Genomic DNA, 12,598 nt, shown 5'->3' on the forward strand with positions numbered 1-12,598 from the left:
CAACATTTCTACACAGAATTTCCTAAGAGGAGATCAGGTAATCTGGCTTAATGGAAAGGGAAGAGGAGTGGGCAGCCAGGAAGCCAAAGTTCTCATGCTGGCTCTAGGAGCCTGGCGTGAGGCTAGGTATGCCCCTCCTGGGAGTGGGGAGAGAAGAACCTGAGGAGGTTTCTGAAATGTCTAAATTATGAGAAGTGAGGATCAAAACAGAACACCGTAATGGAGGGGGACCCAGGAATGAGTGTCAGTGTCAGAAGAGCAGGCCAGGTCGAGGGGACAAGGCCTCCTTGTTTGTGGTTGGGAGTAAGAGCTCACACTTTATTCTCTCAGAAGCCTGGAGACACCTCCGAGGGCAGCTATCGCTTCTTCTGTTCCTTCTCTCCCTCCCTTTCCCCAAGGCAACAAGCTCTTCCCCTACTCCTTTTATCCCCAAAGAAGAGAGTAGACCCACTATAGGACATGACTCAGTGGGCGCCTCCAGACTAGCTCTCCTCGGGGTAACTGCAATGGCAATCGCCTTGTCCCGCACTGCAGGGTTCTGTCCACTGGAGGGACCTCTTGGATTGCAGCAAACTCTTTGGCCACTTTGGGGATAGCACTATCGGCTATCCTGCCCAGACATCAGGTCCACCCACCAGCAGCAGCCCACAGGACTAAATAGGAAGGATAGTCGGGCTAGCCCTAACAAACACTGTGAGCTTAGGGAAAGTAAGTTTGGTGGCTCTCAGGTCCCCATTCACTACTCCCTGTGGTTCCTGGCAGCCAGGAGTGGTTTCTGTTCTATTAGCTTATGAAAATCATAGATCTAACAAACCCAGTCTAGCTGAAGTGCCAGGAATAATAGCTCATTAAGAATCCTCAGACTAGCCTGCTAAAGAGCTAGCAGGGTTCCTCTTGTCTCTGTGCCAAGATCCCACAGAGAGTCCAGTCGCCCCTGGGGCCCTTCCTAACCTGGGACTACTGGACCTAGGAATAAGGTTGATAGTTGTCCAGCTAGCCTCCCTAGCATCAGCCTTATCTATAGACAGACTAGGCAGCAGCCTACCGGCATGGTCTTAGGGCTTCCTGTCCCTCCAGATCTTCCTCCCACTTCATCCGATGGTGCCTAAAACTCCTCTCACTGTGGAGTGAGAGGTTCTGTCTCCTATGGGATCTGGCTCAAAGTGCATGTCCCAGTGACTGACATTTACCCAACCGGGGCGGGGTGGCAGTCTGCAAAGGAAATAATCTTTGTCAGTAAGCATTTAGCATGTACCTACCATGTGCCAGGGATTGTGTAAAATGCAGGGCATGGAAAAAAAAAGTAAAAAGTCCCTGCTCTCACTGTACTAAATCCAAAATGCAGTTGCTTCCCTTGAAATTTGGACTGTCCAAGAAAATGGTCACAGAAGTAGGGCAAAGTGAGTATTTCTGAGAACAGGCGTGAGGGAGGAGCCAGGTAAGGGAGTAAAATTAGCTGTGATAAAATTAATTGAAAGAGCGAAGTCAGACCTTGGTTCTCAGCTCAGCCACTTACCATTTAACCTATGCCAAATCATAACCTATGGGGCTCAGTATTCTTATTGTGAAATAAAAATGTTTGTGCCTTCTACTTTAGGATCAGATGAGAATAACGTATGTGAAACATCAAAACCTACATAAACATTCTTCTTCTTCAATGACTTAGTTAATCCAAGGCTCACTGTAGTTCCTTCACGGTTCCTGCCATGATGAATTCCCTACTTTGGGCTCCTATGATTCTCCTTTTGAGAAGCCCATCCCTATATATACCCAGGCCTTTCCACTTCATCTTCCACCCGCATCCTCAGGCCTCGGGTCACTACCCAGCTGCTGTAGCCCCAGGGCTCATCTCTGCAGACCAAACTAGGCCTCTTTTCCTCCCTTTTCTGAAGCATGGCTGTGCTCTGCTCAACAGAGCATGAAGGCATGCCCCCCCAAGGGGAAGCAGGGGATGCTGCTGCAAAAATGTGGAGTTTTAAATTATGGAAAAGCTCTCTATAGCACCCCCCAACTCGTGGGCAGCTCCAGGGGCCTCAATAAATAATTCACACCCTAAACCAGGCCTGTCTGTCTGTTGTGAGCATAGTTAAAGTAGGTCAAAAATCCTCCTCCTCCCTGGAACAGGGTGGGAGCTGTTAGTTCTCTCTTCTCTCCCTACTGAAGGGGGGGGGAGGGTCTCTTAGATGAGATATTCCCTAGTTCATCTGGCTAAGGATTGTAAGTACAGTTATCTCTTTCACATCATGACTTTCTCCATCATGGTTTTGATATATTGTGGGTTGGTATAAGAAATTAAATGGGAATTTTTGGGGAGTTTTACAGACAATTTTACAGACAATTCACAGATGACACAGAAAAAGTTTATAAACTCAGAAATGCATAAAATATATGTATAGTATCATATATCAACATATCTTTTAACACCATAATAATTCAGACTTCTTCTCTGTTACAAAAGGAGGGTCAAAAAATTTCATGCAAATTTTCTAGATGTTGGGAGCACCATGCCCCTAATCCCTATGATACGGAAGGATAATGGTACAATGAGCCGTGGTGTGGGGGCCCCCTCTCATTCTGGGTACTGATACTACCACTACTAGTCTGTCTCCTAGCTTATGGGATGCATCTGTCAATCCAGTTCATCTCCACGTGTTGGCGGACCAGGGCATCTTGCCAGGTGGTGTCATCTGAAGTTCCCTTGCTCAAAAGTATCCCCCTCAAAGCCTGTGTACTAGGACCACCATGGTTCCATTATCACTCTTTGGGTTTTTCTTCCCAGAATCCAGTGTTAAGATGCTATTGACAGTCATCAGCTTCACCGGCAGCTAAGGTGTTCATAGGAAACTGTGAGAGGGAAAGGAAAATAAGACTAAGACTTCAGATAGTCTGTCTTCTGCCAGGCCTTAGAGAAGTGGGCGTCTCATCTGGAAGATTCAGGCTGCAAAGGATGGTCCCTTAGGGACAGTAATGTTCTGTGGGAAAACCAAATATACAAATGTTCCGTGTGAGTCAATGAATCAATGACGTCCGCACTGTCCAACCCGTCAGCTCTGTCTTCATCTACCATTGCAGGCATAACTGGCCAGGCAGCTCAGGTGGCATCTAAGGTGACAGGGGTCAAGTGGGTCCAGCTTTTGTCAAAAGCATCGAGTCAGAATCTGCTTTCAGCCTTCTGTAACTTTTCCCTCTGTATGTCAGTGTTCTTCCTACTCCTCAGCTTTAGATGTTCAAGCCCTCAGGCCTTCTTTCCAGCCAAAATCTGCAAGTAAGTGTAAGTAACTGAGAAATCCTTCCCTATGTTGTACAGGAGAGGATATTTCTATGTGAAATCCCCTTGGGGAAGAGTGTAAAGATGATAAAACAGAAAGGTACCAAGTCCTTGGTACTTCTTCCAGAAGTATTTGCATTTCTAGACTTCTCAAGTAGGGCCATATTTCTCTCCCCGTGAAAGGAATTATAAGTTTTCATAGCGTAGGTGATGCTGGGGAGATGGAAGGACCTAAAAACCCTCAACAGTCTATAAGGCCGCCTGTAAGGTCAAGACATCCCCGATGGCCACTTCTGAGCTCAGCATTAGTGATTTGGGAAAGGTGGGTGGAAGGAGGTAGCCAGAGCATCTGTGTCTCTCCTTTTTCTCTTCCAGAGGGAAGAGAGCAGGGTGAGGTCTTTGCAGAGAACCCCTCCTCCCAACTCCCAGGAAGGAGTCAAATAATCTGGACATATCTTAAAGGATAGTGGAAAATTGAATTTGGAGTCATAGGGCCTGGTTTCAATTCCTGGCCTGTAACATGGGCAAATCACTTACTTTTTCTAAGACTTCAGTTTCTTATTCTATAAAATAAAGGGGCTAGACTAGATGGATTTAAATAAGGTCCCTTTCAGCTCCAAATCAATGAGCCCATGATCCTAAATGGCAACTATAATTATGACAAAAACTTACATTCCCTAAGTGTCCCCAAGTTTCCTTAAAAAAAAAAAGCCCTGAGCCAAAAGTGAAAAATAAAACAAAAACGCATTTTTCCTATTTAGAATTGTCAAAAGGGCCTTATAAAATATTACCCTTAACCAATTTATTTTACGGGTGAGTAAACAGAAGCCTAACTAAAAAGGTGAAGGACATTCCCAACTGCCCAAAGCTATTAAGGGGAAGATCTGGGTTTCAAGGCCGAGTCTTCCAACAACTCAGTGCTGTGGATTTAACACTTTAATTAGAATTACTTGTGAGCCAAATATTGAATGTGTAGTGCAGGGTGGAAAGACTACTGAATTAACTAAATTAATGTCACAATTTCATAGAGTTTCTGGTTTCAACCAACCAACCAGCCAGCATTTATGAAGGTCCTACTGTGTGGCAGGCATTGAGGAAAAAGTAAAAAATGACCTATGTTCCCATCCAGCACTTTATGTTGGCAATTATGACCCCTGATGGTGAGAATCACTCTACCTAAACATGCTACATGTGATCTTTGAGTCTCAGGAAGCAATACAAGAAGAATATGGTGTGAGGAGAAGGGCTGAGTTAGGACAGGGAAGGAAGCATTTTATGCTGGTGGTATCCAACTCAAGCAGAAGGATCCTTACAGGGCCCATACTGACTTAAAGCCACAGGTTAACACTGTCACGTTCTATCATATGTTAATGTATCTTGCTTTATCTCCCAATTACATTTCAGTCTGGTTCCTCCCAATGCTGTGTGTGTGGCACCACCGACTTCAGTGACCTGAGTCTTTTCCCCTTCCCTCCACCCTCGAGAGGACAGTCTCATCCTGGGTGGTAGTTTGTACTCAAGGAGGCAGAGAAAGAGGTCAGAGGCCAGAGCCGTCACCTTGGATGATACTTTATTTTGCATTTCATATATTATCCAGTTTCACATTCTCATAGGATCAGCAATGGTAATACCAACCCATTCTCCAAAGTCTGAATACAAGCGAGACAGCTGTAGGGAATAGGCAAAGCACTTCAGGACCAAGCGGTAATATGACGTATGCTCACAAAAACAAAATGAAATTGCACAATTGGTTTCCTTCATTTTTTTTTAAACTAATGCCTGACAAAAACGCTTATCGCCAAAGAACAGAATCTCCTTTCTTCAAGCTTCAAACTAAACATTAACTTATTGGACGGGGCTAACCATTTCTCTTTATTAACTGCATACAAACACACACACAAAATCCTTTATGATGCATAAATATAGCCTTGTTACACATGGTACAAAAATACTTGCACTTTTTTGGTTGTTTGGAAGTTCAGAAAGGATGACAGCAACTGGCAAGATAGGGAAGGGCACATGCTCCATCAGAAGGTGGAGAAGGGACACAGACTTATCTGACAACTGGTCTCTGGGGAGAGCCCATCAGAGGAGAAAGAGAAGGACCCTGAAGCAAAATGTAAGAGAAAACCCAGTGCATTGTTGGATGGGTATTTCCTTAATTTTGCCCATCCTGGGGAAATGGAAGAAGACTGGGAAGAGTAATCATTTCTCAGTTTAAAAGCCAAGTCTTCTCTTCACAGAAGCTAGAGATAATGGGGGGGAGGGGTGCAGTATGGGGGGAGAGAGGAATGATGGACCAGTAAGTGGGCCAAAACCTGTTGCTATGGTGACACTAACGCTAGAACAAACTGTACACTCGCACATACACAAGTTTAAATGTCTTAATTCATGCCAGAAAACATGCAAAATTAAATGTCTTGTTTCCTTTAAGCAGAGCTGCAGAAACAAAACGATTTGGGGCGGCTGAGGCCTGGAAACAGCTCTGTCCCACAGTTGGCCACAGTCCTGAGCCTCCTTGTCTCAGCCAAAAGACCCTGTGCCCCACTAGCTGGGCCTTGGGAGAGCCTCTGGGGCAGGGTGGAAATGGGAGGTAAGAATAAAGAAAGAAAAAAATAGGACAGAGTCCATTAAGTTGGTTTTATAATTCACAGTCTTTGGGGGGTAGGACAGATGGCAGCACTCCATGAGGGCACCAGGTGACAGAAGTGCCGAGCACCAATGCTGGTGCCCACCAAAACAATCTGCAAATTGACTCTATGGCTTTTTCCCCAGCTGGATGCTCCAGTGGGGACTCAGAATGGGGGTTTCAAGCTGTTGTGACAAGACCTGAGAAGGGAAATAGGTGGTAGTGAGTGGAGACTATGATTGCTAAAAACAAAAAAAAGGGGGGGGGGCGCCACACTATGACATCATCATAAGATGACAGTGGTCTGGTTTTTAATGATAAGAAACTGGTAAGGCCCAAATAATGACAATAATAGTAGCTAGTATTTATATAACACTTCAAGGTTTGCAAAAAACTTTACAAATATTAACTCATTTTATCCTCAACAACCTTGAGAGGTAGGTGATTATTGTGTATCTCCATTTTATAGATAAGAAAACTGAGGCTAATGAAAGTGAAGTCACTTGCCCGGAGTCACACAGCTTAATAAATAACTGAGGCAGGATTTGAAGTCTTCAGGACTCCAGGTCCAGCACTCTGTCCACCTGAGCTGCTTAACTGTCCCATACTGACTGGCAACTCTAGTGGAGAGGCTCAGGGCCTAGGCCAACTACTGGGGTTTGAAGGTCAAAGTCTCCTTTCTTTTGCTAGATGGCATGGAGAATTCCAGCCCACAGATCTTGAACACAAGGAAAGGGGAAGGCAGAAGAGGCTGTCACACCAGAGGTGGAGAGCATCCACTTATTAACCATCCAGTGAAATAAATACAGGTCAAGGGCACCAGGGGTTCAACCAGGGCTCGAGATTGGAGGAGAAGAGGGGGCGAGAGGAGGGAAGAAGGAAGCAAGAAGAGCATCATTCATCCTCAGGACTGGCACTTACTGAAGGACTAACAGAATTGACGAGATTTCCATCCTTGTTGCGTGGCTTCAGAGGGAGGGTACCAGCGCATCTGTGAGAGAAACCACACACAGTGAGTGAGAAAATGGCAGGCCAGGCTTCATCAGGAAGAAAAATGGTTATAACGGAACCCAACTAGGCAAACTGGGAGGGCCTTTAACCAAATGCTCCCCAACATTGCCTTATCGTGGTGGGAGAGCCTTAAAAAAGGATAAACTTTGCTAATGCCTCTTGTTTTTTCATCAGTTATTTCTATATATAAATCTTCCCCTTGCCTACTTCCTTGTAAAAAGTGTCACACAAAAATAACGAACCAGTGAAGTATCTGCAATTACTGAAGATCCCCACCTCTTCGCCGAGGGGAGAGGAACGCCTCATCCTTTATTCTGAATTTTTGAATTTCTCATTTCATCCTTCATCTTTCATCAACATTGTAATAACTGTGTTTTCCTTTTGTCTTCATGTTTTACCATGCGATGCTTTCGTTCACACAGATCTTCCCGAGTTTCTCTGAATCTCTCACCATCAACAGAAGAGAAGACTTAACCTTCTAAAGACTAGGATCGGAGCAAGATATAGCATGAACACAAGCCAGCTTAACTGAACTTCATTTAACTTATTAGAGTTTCCTCAACTCTCACATGGAGAGAATCTTTGTCCTATTTGCCTCACAGGGTAGTTGTGGAGACCAAATAAAGATTTAAATGTACTTAAGGGAAAAAAAAGTCATCATACAAATACAAGGAATTACACTGCTCTGGTTTCATTTCCTCTAGGTTTTACTCCAAGATCAAAGACAGCAGTCTCATCTATTTAGTCGTAGAGTTGATTAGATCACCCTGATCTTGGTTAGCTAGCTGGACAAATCCTCAGGACAAGAGTTTTCTTTTTCTTTTTTTGAGGCAATCCGAGTTAGATGACTTGCCTGGGTTCACACAGCTAGTAAGCATCTGAGACTGGATTTGAACTCAGGTCCTCCTGATTCCAGGGCCAGTACTCTATCCACTACACCACCTTGCTGTCCCTTAGCTCAGGGGTTCTTAACCTGAAGTCCATGGACCCCCTCTCTAGGTCCATCAACTTAAGACAGGGGAAAAACTGTTTATTTTCACTAACCTGTAACTCAGAGGTTCTTATATTTTTATAATAATACTAAAATGTTTTCCACTTCAAATACAATAAATATCTTTGGGGAGTCCTCAATAATTTAAAAGCATAAAGGGATCCTAAGACCAAAAAAGTCTGAGAACCACTGCATTAACCGAAATGTAGCATTTCTTTGCATTTTAAATATAGGCAACAAATCCCAGCAGGATGAGCCAAAGAGGTCTGTGACTCACAGAAGGTTAAGCACTCCTGTTCTAAGGCACAGAGCTGTCAAGGTCTGGTGCTTGCCTGTGTGGTCACTGGGGAGGGCAGGCAGAGGAAGCTACATAACTGCTGTGGAATAAGAGGATAGTAGGGTGAAAGCTGGACCACTCCCCTAAAGCAGGCCAGGCAGTCCTAGACATCTTCCCTGTAGGTACTTAAGGCCTGCCGGAAAAGTGGGGTGGGGAGTAGAGGGAGAAGAAGGAGGAAACAGAGAAGGTGTAATAAAACTTTTGCCTGTCCATCTGCTTTGTACAATGTGGCTCTCACTCACCCTCTTAACTTGAAACACCTGGCCCTGAGTGATTCAGAGTGAAGAGACAATGACACCGGAACTTGGCCTATACCGCCCTGGTTCCATTTAATTAAAATGCATTAGGCTGAGTCAATATAATAAAAATAACAATACTACCTAAATTAATTTACTTATTCAATGCCATGCCATTCTACCCAAGGATTACTTTAGAGAGCTGGCAAAATATAAAAGTCATCAAAGGGTCAAAAATCTCAAAGAAAATAATGAAAAAGCAGGAAGGAAGGAAACCTAGCAAAACCAAATATTGAACCATACTACAAAATAATAATCATGATGATTTGGCACTGGTCCTCTAGGGTTCAATCTGTGGAACAGTTAAAACGGATTAGTTAAGTGCCTACTATGTGCCAGGCACTGTACTGAGTGCTGGGGACACAAAAAAAGGCAAAAGACCATCCCTGGCCTCAAGGAGCTTACACTCTCACGAGGGAGACAACATGCAAACAACTATGAACAAACAAGTTCTCTACAGGACAAATAGGACTCTTGTTCAAGGAACAGCAAGGAGACAAGTGTTACAGGATTGACAAAAGCTTGCTGGGCATTAAGGTGTAAGAACACCAGACAGGGCTAGGTTATTAAGAGCTTTGCATACCAACCAGAGGACTTAGGTCATACAGATTACATATACAACATACAAAAACAATTGAATCTTGTATCCAGGTGTTTGATAAGCCCAAAGCCTTCAACTACTGGGCAAAGAACTCACTATTTGATACAAACTTAGGAGAAAACTGTTAAGTCTGACAGAAACTAGATTCAGACCAACACCATATACCCAGATAAACTCCAAATGGGTACATGACTTCGGATGACATCGTAAATAAATTACAGGAGCAAGGAAGAAATTACCTTTCAGATTTATGGATGGGGGGGGGGCATAGTTTGTGACCAGATAGGGATAGAAAGGCTCAGAGAAGATAAAATGAACAATTTTGGTTACATCAATTTAAAAAGTTTTCCCATAGACAAAGCCAATGCAATAAAACTAGGAGGGAAATAGGCAGCTAAGAAAAATTTTTTGTAGCAAGTTTCTCCAATAAAGATCTAATTTCACATACGTATATGTCTATACACACACACGTGTATGTCTATATAGTACATAAACATATATACACATGTATAATATGTGTGGAATTGATTCAAATTTATAAGAATAAGAGTCTGTCCAATTGAAAATAATCAAAGAATATGAACAGGCAGTTTTCCAAACTAAGAAATTCTAGCTACCAACAACCCTATGAAAAAATGTTTCAAATCGCTAAAAATTAAAGAAAGGTAAATTAAAGCAACTCAAATTTTACCTCACACATACCAGATTGGCGAGGATGACAAAAAACAAAAAGTGCCATGCTGGGGGAGTGGTGAACAGGCCTGGCCATTCTGGAATGCAAATTGGAACTATGCCCCTCAGAAGTCACTAAACTGTGCACTCTGACCCACTGATACCACTACTTGGACTATATCTGAATGAGATGACAGAAAGAGGAAAAGCACCCACATCTACAAAAGCATAGCAGCTCTTTCTGCAGTGTCCAGCAACTAAGGGGGTGTCCATCAACTGGGGAACGGCTGAATAAACTAAAGTATACAGATAACATAGAATATTATTGAGTCACAAGAAATGATGATGTGGACAATTTCAGAGGAACCTGGGAAGACTTACATGAACAGAGTGAAGTAAGGAGAACCAAAAGAACCATTTATACAGTAACAAATATTGAATATATGTTACTGTAAAGACAAACAATTGTGGAAAGACTTAAGAACTCTGATCGGTGTAATGACCAACCTCATTTCAGAGTACCAAGGAGGAAGCACAGTACCTGCCTCCTGACAGAAAGATGATAGAATTAAATGCAGAATTAGACACTGGACACAGCCAATGTGGGAATTTGGGTTTGGTTTTTTTCTGACTATTTATGATGTGATTCACTTTTCTATTCAGTGAGTTTTAAGAAAGAAGGAAGCTGGGGGTCCCCCACCCACCAAGGCGCGTGTGTGTGCATGTGCGCGTGTGTGTAAAATGGAAGGTCAGAAGGAATCACAGGTGAGGACGACATCTTTTAAAGTTACATGATGAATTTATTGTATACTTGAAAAGAAAAGCAAACCCTATAGAACAGATTCACAGTTTCATATATAATCCCCTGTCTTTCCAACAATATGCATGGAAATGAGAATTTCATTTGGTGTTTGATAAGTATGGAATTTTTAAAATGCTTAAAAAAAAAAAGAAAGCAGGTCTTTGAAAGTTCTACTTGAACCATTCTCTCTCACCCTTCCCATGCCACCTGAGGAACCATCAACTGCAGGTGTGTCTCTAAGGACCTAATTTATCGTAAGGATCCCAGGCCCTTCATGAGGACTGCCTGCCTCCAGGACAAGGCAGTTCCATTACCTGGGTAGAGCCTATATCGGGGCCCAACAAAGTACCCCACGTCCAGAAGTCCCAGAGCTCCAGGCAGAAAACCCTGGCTCGTGCCAGACAGGCTAATCATACAATCCTTACCCTGATACTCCAGAGACCTCTCCCTATTTCTCACCCTTATACTCTATTTTCCATCCTTACTTCCACCCCCATCCCAACATCTGGAATCTGTTCCTTCCCATCCTGACAGCTGTGTGGGAAGAAGAAACTCTACCCCCGCCCCCTTTGCTGAGCTATGGGATGCCCCCTGACCCCAGGGAACCATCTCAGCTGGAAGCAGGGACTGGATGCCAGAGTCAGTTTCACAAGAAGTGGATGCATAATGAAAACAAAGGCTATAACCAAATCAGGAAAGCCTCTTCTTTACCCAGCTTGGGGAGCACTCAAAAGCTCCCCGTAGCAGCTATCTCATACTTCAGCCTCCTTTCCCAGGAAGCCCCTGACAGCAGGCAGAGGAGTATCTTGAGAAAAGTGTTACAGCGCCACAAGCTGGGGCACCTCCAGGACTATGGAGGTGTCTTTGGTTCCCTCAGCTGGGGGAGGGGACGAAAGAAGAATAAAGAACCAGTGTCTTAGTGCACCTTATAGATGACCTGGTTTGACCCCTTCATTTTAGAGAGGATGATACTAGAAGCCAACACAGTTGTGGTTAGAGTTGGAACTCAGAGAGGGAAAATGATTTATCCAACAACTTAGAAGTAATTATAGAACTAGAACCAAGCCTAGAAGAACCTGGCTCTCACTACCATGGCTCCTTCTATTGTACAAGGCCCACCTCCAGTTGCCTGAAAGCAAGAGTATGAACCTTCTCCCCTCCCCTTCCAGTCTAAATTCCTCTATGAAGGGCAACCTCTTCAGCATATCACATACAGGCTGGAGAAATCCTCGATCCCAAATCTGACAGGCTGGGATTGGACAGCCTTCTACGATACTTCATCCAGGCTTGCACAAGTGGGCAGAGGCTGAGGAAGAGCGCTTTGTAGTCACTTATGTGTCTCTCACTCTTTTCCCTTATCCTGGCTCAGAGCACTAAGGAAAAGAAGATTCCAGCCTCAAGACCCCCTGGGACAGGCTAGAGAAGGGGAATCTAGAGAGCACAGAGGATAAAGCACTAGACCTAGAGTCAGAAGACCCGAGTTCAAATCCATCCTCAGAAAAATACTAGCTGTGTGACCTTGGGCAAGTCATTTAACTCATCTGCCTTAATTTCCTCAGCTATAAAATAGGGATAATGATAGCATCTACCTGCCGGGGTTGTTGTGAGGATTAAATGAGATAAGATTTGTAAGGCACTGAGCACAGTGCTTCGCGCATAGTAGGCACTGTATAAATATTAGCTATCATCATCATCATCATTATTTTTTTTGGAGGGGGGAAGGCAGGCAATTGGGGTTAAGTGACTTGCCCAAGGTCACACAGCTCATAAGTGTGTCAAGTGTCGTGACTTCCAGGGAACTCAGGACAGGTCGAGGACAAAAAGAAAGGCCCCATAAAACCAGAGTTTTTACGATCATAGAAAACTGAAGATGAAGGGTATGCCCATCAACTGGCTGGTCAAACATGCTGTACGTGAATGTGATGAGACGTGACTCTGGTGTTAAAAAAAAAAAGACTCTAGAGAAGCATGAGAAGACATGGATGAACAGA

The 12,598-nt window shown here is 43.8% G+C and overlaps 1 protein-coding gene across 3 annotated transcripts in view; it reads right to left on the reverse strand.

The window, feature by feature from the left end:
* Window positions 1-4,821: 4,821 nt before the first annotated feature.
* RBPMS2 (RNA binding protein, mRNA processing factor 2) overlaps window positions 4,822-12,598 on the reverse strand; it is a 57,640-nt gene continuing 49,863 nt past the window's right edge. Inside the window, exons 7-8 of one of the 3 annotated variants that reach the window (XM_036735478.1) lie at window positions 6,819-6,888; window positions 4,822-5,375 (exon numbers count right to left, since the gene is read on the reverse strand). In XM_036735478.1, coding sequence (XP_036591373.1) covers window positions 6,826-6,888 — 63 coding nt within the window. In that variant the 3' untranslated portion in view covers window positions 4,822-5,375; window positions 6,819-6,825. Of the gene's footprint in view, window positions 6,889-12,598 lie in introns of all 3 variants that reach the window. The other 2 variants (XM_036735477.1, XM_036735476.1) reach the window with 2 other exon arrangements.

This window comes from Trichosurus vulpecula, chromosome 8 (assembly GCF_011100635.1).
Source record: "Trichosurus vulpecula isolate mTriVul1 chromosome 8, mTriVul1.pri, whole genome shotgun sequence".
In the NCBI taxonomy this organism is placed as follows: Eukaryota; Metazoa; Chordata; class Mammalia; order Diprotodontia; family Phalangeridae; genus Trichosurus; species Trichosurus vulpecula.